Source organism: Mixophyes fleayi, chromosome 3 (assembly GCF_038048845.1).
Source record: "Mixophyes fleayi isolate aMixFle1 chromosome 3, aMixFle1.hap1, whole genome shotgun sequence".
Lineage (NCBI taxonomy): Eukaryota > Metazoa > Chordata > Amphibia > Anura > Limnodynastidae > Mixophyes > Mixophyes fleayi.
This window is the reverse complement of record NC_134404.1, coordinates 195,171,154-195,193,553: the sequence shown is the minus strand read 5'-3', so window position 1 is coordinate 195,193,553 and position 22,400 is coordinate 195,171,154. Positions and strand designations below refer to the sequence as shown.

At 39.6% G+C, this 22,400-nt stretch overlaps 1 protein-coding gene across 1 annotated transcript in view; it reads right to left on the bottom strand.

Moving 5' to 3' along the window:
- Positions 1 to 16,789: 16,789 nt before the first annotated feature.
- Positions 16,790 to 22,400, bottom strand: part of RFX6 (regulatory factor X6) — a 70,499-nt gene continuing 64,888 nt past the window's right edge. The window contains exons 18-19 of the mRNA XM_075200645.1: positions 18,106 to 18,324; positions 16,790 to 16,971 (exon numbers count right to left, since the gene is read on the bottom strand). Of these exons, the coding sequence (XP_075056746.1) occupies positions 16,790 to 16,971; positions 18,106 to 18,324 (401 nt within the window). The remainder of the gene's footprint in view (positions 16,972 to 18,105; positions 18,325 to 22,400) is intronic.

The following is a 22,400-nucleotide window of genomic DNA, read 5'->3' as shown; positions in this document are numbered from 1 at the left end:
TTCATGGACTAGAGGGAAGGAGGAGCAGGGGCTACAGGGTCTCAGACTGTCACCTCATAGTGATATAGGGTCTGATTCATTAAAGGAAAGTTAGGTAAAAAAAAAAAGAGTAAGTAGTCTCCTGGAAAAAACCATGTAACAATGCAAGGGGTGCAAATTATTTTTCTATTTTGCACATAAGTTAAATACTGACTGTTTTTTCATGTAGCACACAAATACTTGATAGCTTATTTGTACACTGAAATTTAAAGTTGATATTTGTGTGCTACATGAAAACAGACAGTATTTCACTTATGTGCAAAATAGAAAACTAATTTGCACCCCTTGCATTGTAACATGGTTTTGTCCAGGAGACTGCTTACTCAATTTTTTTTACTTAACTTTCCGTAATGAATCAGGCCCATAGACTCTATTGCCTTTTGTATTAGGCTAGTGGATTTATCGATAGCGAGTAGAGACATTAGTTAGTGGCATCTGCCCGGCGGAGGGAGCACATAGGCACATAATGAAAATTATTTTTCTTCACAGTATAAATTTATAGGGGAGAGGGACATGATGGGAGGAATTCTACTTCTCAGATAATGTTGACGTGGTAAGCACAATATCTGCAAAAGACTGGTTAAATACATGTATTTATTTTGTACCAATGGGACGTGGTGGAGGTTTGGACAACAGTATCTACTATATAAATGCCTAGTATATATATATATTAATGTATATATATATATATATATATATATATATATATATACATAAACAACTACAGACTGTATATATACATATGCAAGTACAGACTTTCAATGTGTTAAGATGTTTAGTGTAAATTACATGGATGATAGTAAATTGTCATTTACAAACCCATGAACCTACACAATTACAGCAGAAAATATTATTTGTAATGTTATGCTCCTTTCGTGTAATAGCTCCTGGTTTTGCAGGGAAACGCATGGAGTTTCTGAGCTAAGATGGCAGCATCAGTGTGCACAAAGCTACATGTTGAGTGCGGATTACGTACCTTAGTGTGCCCTCCATTGTTCGAACATGCAAAAAGAATTTCTCAATTAGTATGGCAAGATATGTTTAGAGATGTAGAATGGAGAGAGTGCTCTTACATGGCCATTCCCTACTTGGCGGGAGGGCACACAACCTCTCTCCTCACAAAAATAGTTAATTGTTCCACCACCAAGGAGATGCTTGAGATGCGGCCTCTTCCAATACTTTTAATTTTACACATTTTCCACCTTCCAGTTGCATTTCTTTAGGCAGAGCCCATTTATAGTCATTAGTTATATAGTCAAAAAAATTGAGGCTAGAGCAGCACTTTAGGAGGAAAATTGAAAAGCTTAAATGAACAAAGGTCCTGGTCCTAAAGTTCAACTTTCTTGGTAATAAGGACCAGGAAATTGATCTGCTAATTGAAATGTACTAGGACACGTAGTAGCGTTTGAGCGCACACTATAATATAGTCACAGAACCAAAGTCCAAATGTTTTTTTTACAAGTCATAGAACTTCATAGTGGCATATTATTCCTTATCAAACACAACTGTTTCTAATGAATGGGATATAATGACAAGAATAAGAAATGACAAGAAGTGATGAGATTGTCCAGTATTGTTTGTACAGATATAATTTACCAGGATGGAAATATATATATTAAGATCCCTTTTATATTATACATTGAAGGTAAAAAAATAAAATGATGAATTAAATAATAAATTCCTATAAGTTTATTTAAGAAGCAATAGGTCTTGGCAATTTCAGAAATTACATCATTAATAAATAACAGCAGTGAGGTTTGTTTTCATGCATCTAGTAAATAAATACATACTGTGTAAGCTGAGCTGGTTAATAAAATAAACTACAAAGCAGGTGATCTTTAACATTCAAAGACTGCAGGAAAGCCGCTAATGCAAAGTTCTAGTTAAATATTGTCCTGCCTTGTGCCTTATACCGTCTGTTGTTTTTACACTAAAGCCTCAGCAAAGGTTGGAGGTGGTATTGACTTTGTAATTAAACTATTTTAACTTCAGGATTTTTATAATCACTGCATTTAACGCCATCTGTTATGGTGTAAGGGTCATTTTTGGCAGATGGAACAGAAAAATATAGCTCCGTATACTTTTATAGCTTATATCGATTCAGTACCTAACGCACTTCCTATTACAGAATGTTTCAATTTGGTTCAATCAAAATCTTTTATATAAACCATATTCCTTATGCAAAGCATAAATCTACCTTATTTGACAAGCTTATATTAAAGACTGTGAAAAGTAAATTAAAAAAAATAATTTCTTCAATAGGAAATTTAAATACATTTTAAATTTACTATGGTAAATTTGAGCTTGTATCAGTAATGGTATCTGTGGTTCATGATATATTTGAAACCTAAGTACATCATAAATTCTAAAAAGAGATGCCCATTTTAAGGTCTAAAAATCAGGACTATACTGGCATAAAACTGAACTACTGGAAAGTGTCACATGTTGATCTCTTCTTCAGGCTATCTTCTTTTTAATCGAGATGTAAACAGATAAATTTGCAGGTAAAATTTTGTAACATAAACCCACAGTTTATTAAATCTAGCCTTATGGACCTGAGTCATTAAGTAGAGCAAAGCATAAAAAGGAGTACCTTTACACCAGTGCAAAACCATGTTGCATTGATGGGGGAGGTAAATGCAAATGTGAGGACAGATTTAAAGTTGGGATAGGGCATGTCCTAGATCAACTTTAAATTTCAGTGTAAAAATCATCAGCATCATTTATTTATATAGCGCCAACATATTCCATAGCGCTTTACAATTGGGGACAAACATAATAAACTAATAAACAAACTGGGTAAAACAAACAAAGAGGTGAGAAGGCCCTGCTCGCAAGCTTACAATCTATGGGATAGAACTGTCAATATTTGTGTGCTACATGAAAAAGCATCCAGTATTTTCCTTAAATGCAAAATAATAAACTCGTTTGCACCCTTGCATTGTAACATGGTTTGTCCAGGATCGAATTTACTCTTACTTTTTTTTGCTTTGCTCTCCTTAATGACTCAGACCCAATGAGCTTGATGCTGACTTTTCCACACTGTAAAAATAGAGTATTTATGTCCATTTGCTGAGTCATAGGCATCTCAAGATGCGTCCAGCTTTGTACCTGAAGCATATACACCAGGCTTACATAAGGTATACATACACCCATATACGCATTCACACAACCAGGTCATAAGCACAAAAAAAAGTTTGTTGACATTCGTTTTATAGAGAAAAGCACAATTAATATTAGACTTGATATAATACACAAAATATAATACTTCTTGCGTACAAATGAGAGATGCAAAAAAAAAACATTCTTAAGATACGCCCACAAAATCATATAATATATGCATGATCAACGAAGAAAGCACCTATCAGCTTCAGAGGTGAGTGCAATCAGTCATAAGCATGTATTTGCACCTGCCCTAGCAGGTTGAAAAGATATGGCTCCTGATAAGCTTATATGCAACTAGGTGCTGCTCTGCTTCACTTGTGTGAACATACCTTTACTATACTTGGACTCGGCTTGTGTCTGTTTTTGATTCCACTTACACATGGAATACAATAAAAACAATAAATGCACCTTTCATCCCCAGCTTGTAACACTTGTTTATCTTACATTAAAATGTTTATATGTTACTACAGATAGGTGTCTCCTTCTTTGATTAAATGTATTGTTTTAACTTATTATTGAGATTGAGAGTAGTGTGCAGCCCTTTTAGAGTCTAATGCCACCCATGGAACCCCCAAAGTATACCAGGTTGTGCATCTCTGGGCTTGGAGTTATGGTTCCTGCTGGACTGAGAGGACTGGAAGCCACATAAAAGGATTGTGAAGACCAGAGCTCTTCTTCTTCTTCTTCTCTTCATTCCCTGCAGGTCTTTGTGCATGTGTGTGCCCACAAAGAGCAGGGTGACACTGAAGCATGACCTCTGCCTTGCTGACAGCGAAAGACAGATACCCCAGGGATTGGCTAAAGAGACCAGAACTTGTATTATATTATTTACCTATGTGTTCTTTTGCAATGTTACAGATAAAATATTAACCCTTCATTTAAAAGTGCTTTTGCTTTGTTCGTGCATAGTTGTATTTGATAAACTTAAGCCTCCTTTATTTGAATATTTGCCTAGATACCTACTTTTCCATGTTCGTGGTACTGGATGTGGGTGACATGCTAATAGATAGCCTGGTTTGATGCGGGAGTCACTGCTGGATAACCTGGGGTATACTCTCTGCCAATGTGGGCAAATAACTTTTAGGTGCACCAGTATCGTGACACATGTCATGGTAATTTGTATGAGTAAAACAATAATATTTATTTATTTTTCAGTTTATTGGGTTTTTAAAATGTTTTGTTATAATCATCATCAGCTATTTATATACCGCCACTAATTCTGTACAGAGAACTCACTCACATCATTCTCTGCCACATTGGAGCTTACAGTCTAAATTTTCAAACACACACACACACCCTGAGAGAACCAACAGACCGATATAAAATAAGGTCAAATTTTAACTTCAGCCAATTAACCTATCAGTTTTTTTTTGAAATTTGGGAGGAAACCGGAGAACCTGGAAGAAACCGACGCAAACATGGGGAGAACATACACACTCCACACAAATAATGACATGGTTGGGAATCAAACTCATGACCCCAGTGCTGTGAGGCAGAAGTGCCACTAAGCCACTGTGCTGCACCCTCGTAGGGCTGCAAAGTCCTATCAGGGTGCATGTTATAATGTGCATGTTTAGCCAAAATGTATTCAGTAAGCTTAGAATATAATTAGTTATCATTGAAATGTTATTGTATGTAATTTCTTATAGTTAAAAATGTAAAATTGCTACTAATGTTCCTCCGTGGTCTCACCATTCCGTAAAATGTCACTTGGTACTGCATTTTTATATTCACATTTCAAAGCATTTATAATCTATGAGTTGGGATGAAGATCATCAATTCTGCTGTGTGGTGTGTTTAGAGTAGCACTGGAAACACTTCAGACAAAATTCCTCTATCAAAACTTTTTGTGACAATGTGGAAAACATTTTGAAAGGTTTATCAATTTCACTCACCTCTTCCGTATGTGTACATTTAATGCATTATCTTCATTATTATCTTGAATCATAACGTTGCAATTAAGACAATGAAGAGAGATATTTTAAATGATATTATGTTATATAATTAATAGTAATATTCTGAAGATATATCTTGATATACATGTAATATTAAATGCTCCCCGATTGTCACAATAATATTGTTTTTTTCACTATTAACATTTTTCTTTAAAAACCTTCTAAATTTTTTTTGTTATTTTTTTATGTTAAATTGGCTTCCACAATTCTTTTTAACTCCTGTTTTCAAGTCTGACATTTATAGTGTTAAAGTGTCATTATTTCTTACTGACATTTACATTCTTTATATCAGTAATGATAGAAATTTATAGTGCCTCTTTCAAAAACTCTGTTTTAGGCATAGGGTGTAAGTTTCAGGTCAATTTGCACAAATAAAAGGAGCCGTAAAGCCCTACCAGGATGCATGTGCCCCAGGCCCCCTGGTCTCAGAGAACCTCGCTCTCTCTTCAAAACCATGGGAAAGGCTCCCTGTCTTAAGGGCCCTGGGCCCCCAAAACATGGTCTGCCTGGCCCACCAAGGTACAGGGGAAATCCCTGATGGGCACCACCGCATAAGGATCCTGACCCCTAGTATATGGGGGTGGGGTGCAGTCTGTGCATAACCCCTGCCTCCATAAGAGCAATCAAACCCACATCAGTGTTGGGACATTATTGGGTCACAATGCTGTCAGTGAAGAGGAGCCAAGAAGAGCTGGGAGGAGCCAACGAAGAAGATGCTGAGAGGAATCCCATGGTAAGTTAAGCAATTTAGGGTTTGGAGAGCTGGAGAGTGGCAGAATGGATAGAACTGGGGAATGGGGACCTGGCAGGCGTATACTTAAGAAGGGTTTCATATATATGTTTGCAGCAGGATCCTTCCACCAAAGCCAATCGGCTCTGAGCAGACAAAACTCCGCACAGGCCCGTCTACAGGGGGCCTGACCAAATATAAATGCCTGGATAAAGTTAAGAAAGTTAAAGGATACTATTTGTATGGTTAGGATCGAGGGTATGATTTAAATTTTGCTATGTATCTCAGTGTGCATATGGCACAGTTGCATTGAGAGACTTTGTTTGTGTTAAGTTTATTGCTTATCTGGCATTGTGCTGCAGAGTGCAGGTTGGGGAGAGATTTGCTGTAGAGTGAAGGTGGGACTGTGCATTATCCAGCTGGGTGGAAGAGGAGGCTGTGCTGCACATGGGATAAGTGGACTATATGAAAGCTTGTGTAATGTGGTGCAAAGACTGACTAGAAGGTATATACTTTTATTCTACAAATTTGCATGATGAATATCTGGTATGTTGGCTAAGTAAATTGTACCCATTATGCTATTAACTGGTTTGAGCTTTAAATTAAAGTATGAGAGACATTTAGAGACATTCCATATACCCAATACTTTATAATGGTCTGTATCATCCTTGAAAATACCACCTATTCTCTTATGTCTATAAATGTATGAGGTGATGTGATATGCAGGGCCGCCATCAGGGGGGTTACGGGGGGTACTGTTGTATCGGGCCCGGGCTCCCCAGGGGGCCCGGTACAACAATGCAACACATACTTACCTGGGGGCCCGCAGTACGCTGGTCTCCGCTACTCTGTCTTCGCTGTGACAGCCAGGCACCAGGATGCGATCGCAGGGGTGGAGGAATCATTCCCCCTGCGATCATGTGCTCTGGCTGTCACATGTTTGCTCATGGGGGGGTGCTCATCGGGGGGGGGGGCACTGGGGGCCCGTACTGGGCTCCTTGATTTCTGAAGGTGGCCCTGGTGATATGATTAAGGAACTGAAGGATTTGGGGTGCAGAGAAATAACTCTGGCCCTATGTTATATAATTATTAAATATTAAAATTCTGGACTGATGCATTGACTGTAAATGCAGTTAATAAAATGATATGTGTACATTAGATACTGCATGGTTCAATCAATACTGTTGTTGCTTTATAACTTTACCATTTTTTGTTAAAGACCTTGTTAATTTTTGTGTAACTATTAAAACTATTTATTGTTTATTATATAATATGAAATGGCCTAACTCGCTTTTGTGAATTGCCCAAGTATTCTGATTCTTTAAACGATTATGGTGTAAAATTGCTGTCGGTAGAGTCTTGATAAAGAGAACCTATGAAGGCTGTTTATGTAATGTGGCTAGGGCAGTGGTTCCCAAACTTTTGCAGTTCGCGGCATCCTTAGAGTCTCCAAATTTTTTCAAGGCACCCCTCCAAAATAATTACTGAACAGTCCTGTTTTAGAGGTAGTTGGGTCAAAAAGTTGTAATAAGTATTTAGGTCACGACAGAAATACTTATTTAGTTGTATGCAAAAATGCCCCCTGCATCCAGGCACACTGCCCCCTCTGCAACCAGGCACACTGCCCTCTCTCATGTTGCCCCCTTTGTTACGCTGGCCCCCTCCTCTGCCCTCTGTCACGCTGGCCCCCTCCTCTGCCCTCTGTCATGCTGGCCCCTCCTCTGCCATCTCTCACACTGTCCCCCTCCTCTGCCCTCTCTCCCCCTCCTCTGTCCTCCTCCTCTGCCATATGTCCCCCTCCTCTGCTCTCTGCCCCCCTCCTCTGCCCTCTGTCCCCCTCCTCTGCCCTCTGTCCCCCTCCTCCTCTGCCATCTGTCCTCCTCCTCTGCTCTCTGTCCCCCTCCTCTGCCCTCCTACTCTGCCCTCTGTCCCCCTCCTCTGTCCTCCTGGTCTGCCCTCTGTCCCCCTCCTCTGCTCTCTGTCCTCCTGATCTGCCATCTGTCCTCCTCCTCTGCTCTCTGTCCTCCTCCTCTGCCCTCTGTCCCCCTCCTCTGCCCTCTGTCCTCCTCCTCTGCCCTCTGTCCTCCTCCTCTGCTCTCTGTCCTCCTGGTCTGCCATCTGTCCTCCTCTGCTCTCTGTCCTCCTGGTCTGCCATCTGTCCTCCTCCTCTGCTCTCTGTCCTCCTGGTCTGCCCTCTGTCCCCCTCCTCCTCTGCCCTCCTCCTTTGCCATCTGTCCTCCTCCTCCTCTGCCCTCGGTCTGCTCTCTGTCCCCCTCCTCCTCTGCCATCTGTCCTCCTGGTCTGCCCTCTGTCCCCCTCCTCTGCCCTCTGTCCTCCTTCTTTGCCATCTGTCCTCCTCTGCCCTCGGTCTGCCCTCTGTCCCCCTCCTCCTCTGCCATCTGTCCTCCTGGTCTGCCCTCTGTCCCCCTCCTCCTCTGCCATCTGTCCTCCTGGTCTGCCCTCTGTCCCCCTCCTCCTCTGCCATCTGTCCTCCTGGTCTGCCCTCTGTCCCCCTCCTCCTCTGCCATCTGTCCTCCTGGTCTGCCCTCTGTCCCCCTCCTCCTTTGCCATCTGTCCTCCTCCTCCTCTGCCCTCGGTCTGCTCTCTGTCCCCCTCCTCCTCTGCCATCTGTCCTCCTGGTCTGCCCTCTGTCCCCCTCCTCCTCTGCCATCTGTCCTCCTGGTCTGCCCTCTGTCCCCCTCCTCTGCCCTCTGTCCTCCTTCTTTGCCATCTGTCCTCCTCTGCCCTCGGTCTGCCCTCTGTCCCCCTCCTCCTCTGCCATCTGTCCTCCTGGTCTGCCCTCTGTCCCCCTCCTCCTCTGCCATCTGTCCTCCTGGTCTGCCCTCTGTCCCCCTCCTCCTCTGCCATCTGTCCTCCTGGTCTGCCCTCTGTCCCCCTCCTCCTCTGCCATCTGTCCTCCTGGTCTGCCCTCTGTCCCCCTCCTCCTCTGCCATCTGTCCTCCTGGTCTGCCCTTTGTCCCCCTCCTCCTCTGCCATCTGTCCTCCTGGTCTGCCCTCTGTCCCTCTCCTCCTCTGCCATCTGTCCTCCTGGTCTGCCCTCTGTCCCCCTTCTCCTCTGCCCTCTGTCCTCCTTCTTTGCCATCTGTCCTCCTCCTCCTCTGCCCTCGGTCTGTCCTCTGTCCCCCTCCTCCTCTGCCCTCTGTCCTCCCTCTTTGCCATCTGTCCTCCTCCTCCTCTGCCCTCGGTCTGCTCTCTGTCCCCCTCCTCCTCTGCCATCTGTCCTCCTGGTCTGCCCTCTGTCCCCCTCCTCCTCTGCCATCTGTCCTCCTGGTCTGCCCTCTGTCCCCCTCCTCTGCCCTCTGTCCTCCTTCTTTGCCATCTGTCCTCCTCTGCCCTCGGTCTGCCCTCTGTCCCCCTCCTCCTCTGCCATCTGTCCTCCTGGTCTGCCCTCTGTCCCCCTCCTCCTCTGCCATCTGTCCTCCTGGTCTGCCCTCTGTCCCCCTCCTCCTCTGCCATCTGTCCTCCTGGTCTGCCCTCTGTCCCCCTCCTCCTCTGCCATCTGTCCTCCTGGTCTGCCCTCTGTCCCCCTCCTCCTCTGCCATCTGTCCTCCTGGTCTGCCCTTTGTCCCCTTCCTCCTCTGCCATCTGTCCTCCTGGTCTGCCCTCTGTCCCCCTCCTCCTCTGCCATCTGTCCTCCTGGTCTGCCCTCTGTCCCCCTTCTCCTCTGCCCTCTGTCCTCCTTCTTTGCCATCTGTCCTCCTCCTCCTCTGCCCTCGGTCTGTCCTCTGTCCCCCTCCTCCTCTGCCCTCTGTCCTCCCTCTTTGCCATCTGTCCTCCTCCTCCTCTGCCCTCGGTCTGCTCTCTGTCCCCCTCCTCCTCTGCCATCTGTTCTCCTGGTCTGCCCTCTGTCCCCCTCCTCCTCTGCCATCTTTCCTCCTGGTCTGCCCTCTGTCCCCCTCCTCTGCCCTCTGTCCTCCTTCTTTGCCATCTGTCCTCCTCTGCCCTCGGTCTGCCCTCGGTCTGCCCTCTGTCCCGCTCCTCCTCTGCCCTCTGTCCTACCTCTTTGCCATCTTTCCTCCTCCTCCTCTGCCCTCAGTCTGCCCTCTATCCCCCTCCTCCTCTGCTCTCTGTCCTCCCTCTTTGCCATCTGTCCTCCTCCTCCTCTGCCCCACGCCAGACAAAAAAAAAAGAAAGAAAACAGAAACTTACCAATCTGCGCGGCGCCGGGACCCAGCAGCCTCCTCTCTCCCGCAGCTGTCACTGAATGACGTCAGTGACAACTGCGGGAGAGAGGAAGCTGCTGGGTCCCGACGCCGCGCGGATTGGTAAGTTTCAATTTTCTTTCTTTTTTTTTGGCTGGCCCGCGGCACCCCAGTGTCAGTGCCGCGGCACCCCTGGGAGCCGCGGCGCACACTTTGGGAACCGCCGGGCTAGGGGTAAGTGGGCTTTTTTTTAACAGTGAGGGTAAGGGCTAATCTTTTAACAGTGGGTGGGAGATATTAATTTATTGGTGGGGTGATGGTGTGGGCAGTTTATGTGCTAGACTTTCCATATTTCATGTACCTATGCTTTTTCCAAACAGGGACCCAACATTCCAGGATTCAGCAACTGAGCTTAAGACACCAGCAGTAGCAACAATGAAATCTGCAAAAACAGATAGGAGAGGACAAAATGGTCCTGATTTTGGGTGACTGTCTTGCTTAGGCAGGACTTTGTCCCTACTGCATGAACAGTTGGGAGGTATGTCCCATTTCATACTACTCTGCTCGAGAATGGCAATCTGTGTGCACCTAATACTAGTCCACTCATTGTTGACCATTTATTTCAAATGAGTGGGACAGTGTTGTAGAACTGCTTTGCATTGGCTAAACTGATAGCTACGACCCACACACACTATGTCAGTAGGAAAGAATCACTCAGGTGAGGAGACAGGGACAGTTATTCTTCTTTGCTCTGCACCGTCTTGAGACTGGCAACATTTATCTGGTGGCTGGCATGGACTTTCAGTGGCTCGTTGCCAATTTGCACAATATATACTTTTACAGGGAACCCTACTAGTGATTTCCATTAGTGGACCCTAGTCCAACACTGCCCCTAAAGACTTATTCAAACTTTGCTATAGCCATGGGCTAGCTGGGCTGGTGGACATGGGGCATCTGGGCCGGTCCCATTGTGGGCTACCTTGGGCTTGGCCTCTGGGTTACCAGCATTTTTTTTCCTTTAAAATATTCCTATTAGGCTGCTGAGTTGAGTCTCATCCTGCGAGCTACAATTTGCCAGCCTGCTCCTGGCTATAGCTCACTGTCTCCATGACCCTATTGCAAGCAAATCTGAGGACTTGGATGAAGCAGGGGAAAGACTCGGCTATGGTGAAGACTGAAGCTGTCTGGGGAAGTTAACTGCAACATTCAAATTTTATATAATCATCTACACTTTTTTAATATTTTATATATATATGTTTATATGTGTCTACTGTCAGACATTATGTCAGTAAAACATACTGTAATCGATTGAGGAGGTGGGGCTGCCTGTTTCATTTCTACTGGGCCACACAATTTCTGAGGAACATCGATATCAAGCTACATAGCCACAATGAAAGTAATCCTATCTGGAGGGGATAATCCTGATCATTATGATTATTTTAAAGGCAGACAATGCTTTTGGCTTATTATGAAATGGTCTCCTAATCACATTATTGTAAACATGAGAATTGATGCTGTTGTACAGTCAGCCATTTACTACTGCTTGCCTTATGGTACAAACACTGCCAGCCCTCCTCTGATGAATGCTTATACCTGATTGCTTGTTGTGGGTTTCAGCAAATGCATTCTACTTGCCCCAATTTATTAAATAAACCAATTAGCATCATCCTTTCACAGGAAAAAGTTTAGTGTGTACAGAAATACATCTCCGTCCAAGATTGTGGAGGCAGAAGGGTGTTTCTGATAAAGGCTTTGGGTGGAATGTTCATGGTGTGTTTGTTCATGGCAGAATTTCCACTGACCAATTCTACATTTCTTAGAAGCTGGCATGCAGTCTCCACCAGTCTCTATCACATTAAGAATTGTGTTCCTTCTCAAGATAATAATGGCATCACAATTGGTGAATGGAAGCATTACTGATAGTGCAGTTCATTGCACCAATTTTCTAGAGCACATCTTACTGAATAAAACAATGTCATGCTCATGTGTGAGAGTTGTTATTTATTGTTTAGTATAGTCAGGGGCAGGCTGGGCTGAGGGGCAGGAGGGCATTTGCCCCCAGGCCAGTCCCATAACAAGCTACCTTGGGCTGAGTCACTGGACCACCTGCATGAGTCTATGAATAATATTTTATTTTACCTCAATGGAGCAAGCAATATGGCACATTCCACTCATTGTAACAAAAAAACAAGCATAAACATATTTCTATGCATAATAACTTATGTTACCAAATGTTTTATTCAACATTTATATAAAATGAATATCCTGTTTTTTATTTGACATATGGGTGATAACCCTAACTACACTATGTATGGTGTAAGCTGCTTTCCTCTTTAAGTTGCTAACTGCTTTTCTCTAAAAGCTTATCATAGTCACTCTCTTGAATCAGTTTTTTAAACAGACTTCATCTATCTGTTTACATGTTTTGGATTTAAAATTTGAATTTGTTGTCCCAAGCATTTATATTCCTTTAAGTTAAATAAAAAAGAAAACAAACTGAGGACTGAAAAAATAAACAAAATAAAACCATGCGCTATCACTTTTACCATTAAACATTGGATTTCTTGCTCTTTATCAATCTTTGATGTAGCAGCCACGACTGAAGGTGAAATGAACATGTGGTCCATTATTTGAACAAAGATAATAATCAACCAAGCCAACAGGAAAGCAAGTTGGTTTTCCCATTTCATATGGTTATTATAATCTTTTATGTGTTTTTAAATTGTACATCCATCTGTGCCATCAATGGAAGCTCTAACCCATTTCCAGAAACCAGGTTTAATTTGAGGAAATGAAATAAAATAAGTTAGCAATGTAAATGTCGAATGTACATTAGCAGACATATAGAAAAATGTATTACCTAAAGGAAATACATATTTAAACAAAAGGTGGCATAGCACAAAGCATGTATTAAAATTAACAAGTCCTACTTTACTATGCACGTATATTTAAATATATTAAATACATTAAAATACACTAAAATGTTATTGCTTACTCTCAATTTTAAAATGCTACATATAAAATGTTTACTTTACTTTACTTTACTTGTTCCACCTTTTGTGGTTGTTGCTTTTATTTCGATGTACCTTAAAAAAGGAAATTGGACAACCACATCTGCTCTATTTGTATGTTATATTTGCTTAGCTTAAATAATATATTATGCCCTGAGGAAGAATGTTACAGGTTACAAATGGGTAGGAACTTTACATTTTACCAGAGGTCTCCGATTCTCATTGTGATTTCATTACTTCAATTCATTGAGCGAGATCTCATTCAGACAGAATCACTGCATTACAGCAAGTCTATTCCTGAGCCGCTGTACACACAGCAAGCTAATCGCAGACCACCCTCTATCTGCATTGCCAGTCTGTTCATTTATTTTATTACTATGGTTTTTTTACTACATTGACCCTAGTTACTGGTTATAGGAAAAAAATGGTTACAGTGCTATTTAAAGGTTCCCCCACAGCTACTAAGCACTCACAGGGAATTATCACTGGGTACATTTGCCAGTATAATATGTAATAACATTCCTGGAGAAACAATTCTTACCTTTCTTATATTACCTAAAACTTTCATTTTGGTAGATAGGTGAAAAAGCTTGCAATATTAATGGTGAGTGCTTATAGAAACTGTGTTTTTGTTTCATATACTCATATACATACCCTGGAACCCTGGAAAATACGCTTAGATGAACTGTGGCTTCTTTCTTTTCTCTATACATACATATTCATATTTTAAGAATCTGCTTTACATATAATATATATATATATATATATATATATATATATATATATATATATATAAAAATGTCCTGTAATAAGTGCCCACAAGTTTGATGGCAGCTACTCCTGATCAATCGCCCCAATCAGAAAGGGAGAAATCTAGAGATGAAGAAACAAATAGAGCCAGAGAGCGCTTGTGGTTTAATGTTGCCAATTACCATATAATCTAAACATCTCCAATATAAACTGCGCACAATTGGTAGATTAAGCAGGGATTATCCGTATAAAATTCTCGCTTATCCCTCTTCAGTCTGCTTGAGTGATATCACTGAAACTCAAATCCAATATGTAAAGGAGACCTTAGGAAAAACAATAACAAGCCACAACAAATGACCACACATGTGTATAATAGTCTACAAAATGTTTATTACACGAATGGTTAAAAACCCTATCCAATAAAAAGGAAGGTAATATCGCTTATCTGGTCCAGGAATGGATGCTGAAACTGTCTTCAGCATCCATTCATGGACCAGATAAACCTGTGTACTTTAAATAACTGACTTAACAACTTAGGCTGTTTTGCCCCTTTGCTTGAGTTGTTCAATTTTGATTGCAAGATGCAGGATGTTTCTATGCTCCAATCCACCTGCGATCATCATAGGGATGAATAATAACCATTTCTGTTCCATTGTTCATGCTGTCTGATCTTTAATTAGCAGACATTAAAATAAATGTAAAATGCTTAGCGGGTCATACTTCCAAATTTGGCATTATGCTGACAATGATTGCCCTGAGGGCTCCAGTTAATGGTACATACCAACTATATATTGCTGGATTTATGTACAGTAAAACTGTTACAGGTATCACAGCAAGTAACGTTGACTTCACTTTATCACTTAAGCTTCTTGGGCCTGATTCATTAAGGATCTTAACTTAAGAAACTTCTTATTTCAGTCTCCTGGACAAAACCATGGGCCTGATTCATTAAGGATCTTAAATGAAGAAGTATCTTATTTCAGTCTCCTGGACAAAACCATGTTACAATGCAAGGGGTGCAAACTAGTTTTCTGTTTTGCACATAAGTTAAATACTGATTGTTTTTCATGTAGCACACACATATCAACTTTGAATTTCAGTGTACAAATAAGCTATCAAGTATTTGTGTGCTACATGAAAAAACAGTCAGTATTTAACTTATGTTCAAAACAGAATACTAATTTGCACCCCTTGCATTGTAGCATGGTTTTGTCCAGGAGACTGAAATAAGAAGTTTCTTAAGTTAAGATCCTTAATGAATCAGGCATCTTGTTCTACATCAATTATTCTTTGTATGTTATTAGAGTTGGCAATAGTTGTGCTGCAGGTGAAGGAAATACTCATTTAAACTGTTTTAAAAAGCTGCAGTGATAAGTAAAGTAAAACAGAACTATGAATTTTACTATTGTGTTTTATATATAAACAATTTCATTTTGTGTTTACTAATCTTTGAATTACAAAACAGAAATAAATAAATAGATCTTAAATTAATAAATTGTACGGAAAGATAATCAGACGTTAAATTGGTCTGCATTTTCTATTTTACAAAATAATTAAAATATTTGCAAATTCCATTATGTTCTGTCAAACTTAGAAAATACAATTTTAAAACATACGCATAATAGCAACTGTATTGCTGTCACATAAATGACGTGGAAATTGTGATGTAAAATTGTGGAGTGGAATGAATTTCTGTAGTTCCCCCAAATCAAGATGTAACATTGTGATATCAGTCAAATTTAAATTTATGAAGATTCCTAAGTCCTATCTGAAACAGATTATTGTCAAATCAAGTCAACGTAAAATGGATCAAACACAGCCTTTTTAAGCAGAAAGGAGATATTTTAATGAACAGAAGTAATGTTGGAAATTTATTGATAGGTAAATTTAACCTTGTAAACAATTCCATAGGAGGTAGAAAACATATCCTGACCATCTGTCAAGCAAATTCTAGTAAACAGACACTCTTTAGTAGTAATAAATAAGAACAATATGATACAGATATTTAAATATATATTTTTTTACAAATAGACACACATATACACGTTAAAAATATATATACATGAAGAGTCAAATAATATTGAAATCATGCTTAGAATGATATTTAAATAAAAAGAGTGTACATGCCAGATAACCACTACACTACTTCATATTAATTGGAGATCAAATAATCATGAAATATGTCTGTTGCAATTTATTATGAAGTGACTTTCTGATTACCTGAAGGCCAGTATTGCACAGGAACTGGTTAGTATAAGATAAGACAGGAAATACTAGCTAGAGATCTTACTGTATGAAAAATTGCTGAACTAATTAAGGGTAATTTAAAAAGTTTAACAGTTTCAGGTTGCAGCCCAAACCAGTTGTTATTGTGAGCCCCGATGGCAGCATAGATGCATCTTGTCATGGGAGGCGCTTGGCGTTCATTGCTGAGTGTTGACCGGGTGCATGAATGTGTATAGTTTTTTTTTAGTGGATAATTAGATTCAAGGGGTGGAAAGGGTACAATTGAGGGAAGGGGGTTGTTTTGATTTAGCAGGGGCCACAGAGCCTTCTTCTCCATAAATAGATGTTTTTTCCATATCCTTGGAGGTTGCAGAAACCCGCCCCCGGCCTTTTCTTTCAATGGGATGCTTTTTGCACATTCCATGGGCAATTGATATGGGTAACAACATTTCTAGGCACATTTTCACCAATGTAATAAACAAACTTCAGCAAACAAAAGTGACCTGTGTAATAAAGCCAGTCCCTACGTGCACTTACTGCCACAATTTATTAAATATTTAAGAGAAATTAGGTTTTCGTTAGGAAACGTTGAAATTAGTGAAGGATTGGCTGCACTTTGAAGTGACATTTTTATGCTTTCTGCCAAGGGCAGCTCCAACCACACCAACACACAGTAGTACTTGTCATTGGATTGTCCAGAAAGGTTGGAGCTTTATTATAAAGTGTGATTGTTATTGCAGCAGTGTGGTCTCATGTGCTTCCTGATGCCGCTCCCAGAAAGACTGTGTTGATTGGAGGCAAAGTGGACACCATCTCTTGGCCTTCACTGGACTGAACATGAGACTCCATTGCTTCTTGCGAGGCATATTGTCCAGATGTTCCATACATACATTGAGAGGCGGAGGCAGATGCTATACTCTGCATATTTGGAGCTGTAGTATAAGGCAGAAAAGTCTGACTTAATTTAATTTCTGAATACATCAAAGTGTTATTTTATTCTTGTTAAATGTTAAAACTAATAGTACCAGCTATAGATATGAATACATATTTTAGCTAATTGATTCATTTGTACATAGAAATATAACAGTAACTTCCAAAATGGATTCGATTCCCCATTTTACCTAAATAACTTTGAAGGCAGTGCCTTGCGATCAGACCATTAAAAGTGTACTTAATATTTGCCAGTTTCAAAAGGGTAACCTTGCAAACACTCCAGTCCATTAGTGCCAAGAAGAATTTCCACAGTTTGGGGGATGGAGGGTTATAGAACCCACACAACACCAGTCACCGGCTAACGGTTTATTGCATTGTGCAGGTTCTAGTTATTGATCGAGGGGACACACCACACCAAGTAATAAGGGGAGGTGAGAATAGTGCTGGGACCAGCATCACTGAACTCCAACAAACAATAATAGATCTTGCCATTGTCTTTGATGTTTTGGGTTTTGATGTCCTATGTCTCATGGGTTTAATTACATAACATTTGTATACAAGTGCCCTATTATACAGTACAGCATTTGCTGTACAATTGCAGTACAGGTTGCGTAGACTGCAAAACATTGGAGATTGTGTCACAGTGTAGTATGAGATACACCCAGTTGTCGAAGTTGTATGCCATACCGCCACTTCTCCTACTGCCTTTGTTGTAAAACTATCAACTATCAAATTCAATTCAATTACATTTTCCATAACGCCACTTCTACATTTCTTTGACCTCTGGATAGACCATAAATAGAAAAAGACCATTGCTATTACTAATATTGCACGAAGACATATATTATGTGAGAAAGGTAAAATCACAAACGTTGCTTTATATATATTAAATTGTTAATAATGCAAGAAAGTTTAAAATACCAATCAGTTTTTTTGTATGCTCACTCATTCTTTCTAGCCCAGTTTGTGTCTGAAAATCTGCTGAGCAGAATATGCTGCAGTGTGTTGTACATAGATTAAACTGTCTTATTGCCTCAATGAAAAGTCTAAATATTTACCCATCCCATTATTTATTTTATACTACTTTAACCCATATTAAATAACTGAAATATTTGACTCAGTATTTTCCTTACCCACTGAATTACGACAAATAATGGGTGACGACGATTCTGTGTAGTAGGATCCAAGTTGCTTTCTTCCACTGTCGTCTAATATATTGAGTGGATCATGAATGTCATTAAATGAATGCAGAGGGCGAATGGTACTAACGCTGCTAATGACAGATACATGTTGATCAATTATTGACCCAAGCCGATGGGATTCTGAGTAGTTTAATGGATTTCCATAGTAACCTTTCAGAAAAGAAACAAAAAAACATACAAGCTTGTTAAATTTCATATGTAATGTACAAACATAGATTCAATTTTATATTAATAGAATTTTTCTCAGCTAGATATACTGGTTTATGTGATAGAGATTCTAGCAACGATCGAGAGTATATGTGCACTTTTCTATGAAACTTATCAAAGTCAAAATAGTTTAGAAGAAGTAATGTTTCAGAGAGAAACATTCATCTCAGATAAGCTGACTTGCCAAAAAAAATGAACGCTACTTTGAGAATATCTCTGCATTGAAATTTGAATTCAGTTTCTTCCTAGTGGTGAAATTCTACAGCATATCTGTCGATATTTCTATATTTCTGACTTGCTTTTTGCACTCTGAAAGGGGCAGAACTTCTACATATGGGTTTTGGCCTTTTTAAATAAGGTCGAAGTTCATCCCATTCAAATCAGGACTGAGATTCTGCTATACATGGTTTCTTATTGTGGTGTGGTATCGGTCACTTATTAAGGCAATACCTTACTCGTGCACAGCTGCTTATTCCCAAGCCACATTTTGACACTAATATCTATCAAAGACTGTGCATTACTGAGCTGAAAAATATACATGATTAACTGAAAGATTTGTACTTAACTAAATAGGTCTTTCAAGTTCTCTATCAATTCTCTATGCAGCAGGATGTGATATTAGAAATATATTTCTCTAACTCAAATATGACTGAGGCTTGCAGCTTTGCTCTGAAAAATTGCACTGTATAGCTTGGTTGATTCATGTTCTTGACATGGCTAATGATGTCACAGCAACTAAAATAATTACAATATCAGCTCTTTGACCTGTATACAATCCCATCAAGACACTGTCCTAAAGGTGTAGAAGGAGCTTTAAGTTTGTCTTCACAGTCCATATCTGAAAATACACACTTCTAGTGTTTAGTCACCCTTTCCAAACAGGACCGTCTGTCACTATTTGATATTGATATTTAGGATACATGACAAAATAATTGTTTTGTGAGAAAACAAAACAGAATGTTCACTTGTCGCAATGATCAGTTGATTAAAAAACAAATTAAAGAGTTGACCATTCCAATGTTATCTTTATATCTGTGCATACCTGTGTGGCTGTTGTATAACATTGCAGCTAGTCATGTGATCTTGAGAAAATTGCCTAGCTCACGATAGATAGTTACATATGCTGACTATGACCAAGCAATTGACCATCTTACCCAAGGTAGGGGTTAATTCCTCTGTTACTAGAAACTTGTTCATCAGGGTGGTTGAAATTATTTGGTAAGAATAACCTTTACTATGGTATAGACATGTTATTATTAAGCTTATATTGTTACATACTCCTTTAAATTAAGGTTTACAAATAAACATTTATGTGGGAGTCAGACAGGCTTACTGGTATATTTATGCCAGAGATAATGGGGCATTTTTCCCATGCTCCTTCCACTTTCCTTGAAGAGGAGCAGACAAATGCAATTGACTTTTCAATTTTTAATTTATTAGGCTCACGTATGAAATCTGATGACTATAAGTAAAGGCACTTATTGACTGCAATATCTTTAAACAACATTATTGGGCAGCACAGTGTCCTAGTGGTTAGCACTTCTGCCTCACAGCACTGGGGTCATGAGTTCAATTCCCAACCATTGCCTTATCTGTGTGGAGTTTGTTTGTTCTTCCTGTGTTTGCGTGGGTTTCCTGCGGGTGCTCTGGTTTTCTCCCACACTCCAAAAACATACTGGGAGGAAACTGGAGCACCCGCAGGAAACCTCTTACATATTTTAAGAAGATATTACAAAGAAGTAGCAGCACTGATGGAGCACAGTATATCTAAATGTAAGTAATAGGACTAAATTATAAAAAAACAGTTCTATAAACTGACTGCTAAATTCTACTAATTAACAAGATGGATCATTTATAAATATAAGTTATATATATAGATGTCAATCAAAGAGGAGAATAACATTGTTTGAAGCATCACTTTGTTTGAAAATGTATTTGTTTAGCTAACATTTTACATAGAGTGCACAACTGCACAAGTTATGTCACTGATAGAGATATATTTTATATATATATACATATATATATATATATATATATATATATATATATACACATATATATAATATATCTCTATGTATATGTATATATATATATATATATATATATATATATATATATATGTGTATATATATATATATATATATATATATATATATATATATATATATATATGTAGAGATAGATAGATAGATAGATAGATAGATAGATAGATAGATAGAAAGATAGATAGATATAGAGATATATAATGCTCAAAAATGTTAGTGTATGTACTTTTTTTAAGAAATATAGTACTAACAATAGACTGGAGGCTCAGGTCTTGTATGAGGAGGTTAATTCCATGAAGTGTGTAGCCTGAAAAAAGTCCTGTAACTGGAGCTAGTATTGAATGAAGATTAATGGTGCTGATCTTGGGCAGAGCGTAGGGGTCAAGTTGAGAATTATTTTGAGACAAGTGAAGAAATGTATGTTGATACAATTTTGTTAATGGCCTTGTGTGTTTTTGTAAGTGTTTTCGGACTTTGTAAAGGTAAGACAACCAATGTAGGGACTGAGCTGAGCAATAGTAGAAGATTGTTTCAGGAGGAAAATTAGTCTTCCTGCTGCATTCAAAATGGATTGTAGATCTGAAAGTCTGGTTAAGGGAAGACCAGGAAGAAGGGAATAACAATAGTCAGTGCAGGAAGTTGTCCGTGTATGAATTAAAGTTTTACAGTGTATTTTATGAGATATGTGAGCATTCTGGAAATGATTCTTAGATGTATATAATAGTACTTGGAGTGGATCAGGGCAACAAATAATAGTTCTGAGTCAAGATTGACGCCTAGGCAGCAAGCTTGAGGGGTAGGGATTATTGTCAAGTTGTCAACGGAAACAGAGATGTCAGCAAAGTAGCTTTTACTGGCTGTTGGAAAGATTAATACCTCAGTTTTTGAAAGACTGAGTTTGAGGTGGCGACAGTACATGCAATACGCAGGGCAACACAGATGGTGAAAAATCCAGAGAGCATAAATAAACTTAGGTATCATTTACATAGAGGGAATACTAAAACTCAAAAAAGTTCATTAAATTTCAAAGAGAAGTGATATAGATAGAGAAGAGCATAAGGTTTAGGACTTAGCCTTGATGTACGCCAACTTATAGAGGAAGTGTCCGGAAGTTCTAGGTAATACAGAGTTTGCATGACAAGTGAGTGATGGACAATATCAAATGTAGTAGAAAGGAGAAGGCCTTAAGAGAATTAAATGTGAATAGTAGTCTTTAGATTTAGCAGTGATCAAATCATTAACCGCCTTAGTCAGTGAAGTCTCTGTACAGTGTTGGAAATGAAAGCCTGATGGAAGAGGGTTTAATAGGCTGTGTGAAGAAATGAAGCACATGAAGCGAGCATAGGCAATCCTCTGAAGTCTGAAGAATTTAGAAGAGCATGGAAATTGAGTAATGGGATGGTAATCTGTGAGAGAATTTGGGTCACGTGTTTTTTTTTTAAACAGGATTGACTATTGCATGTTTGAATGATAATTGAAAGATACCAGTGGAGGAGAGATTACAGATGCTAGTTAAGACTGGGATGAGCATAGGAATGACTGTTTTGGTAGGGGATAGTGAACAAGTAATAGAGTGGGAAGAGAAGTAAATGCTAGAGACTCCATTTTTATTTGCGGGATCATGTATAATCTGTATATGTGCCACATAATGTTCCCAGGCCTAAATAGTTAACAATATTTTAGATTATTTTCTTTACTTGTAAAACAAATCTGTATTTAGATTTCACAGTACAAATTGGATTCAAATATAGAATCACTTATGCCAGTGACATGTAAAAGATGGCCTAGGTAGTCCATAATGACTAATATAAACAGGGCATATGGATATATGGTCATTACACTATATAACATTTTCCTGTGTTGCATTGCCTTGTGCAGTGTTCTTCGGAAGGTGAATGCAACCTCACTTGTTATGTTTATTTACTCACAACAGTCTTAACAAAACCCAGACAGACCATGGATATACAAGCCGTG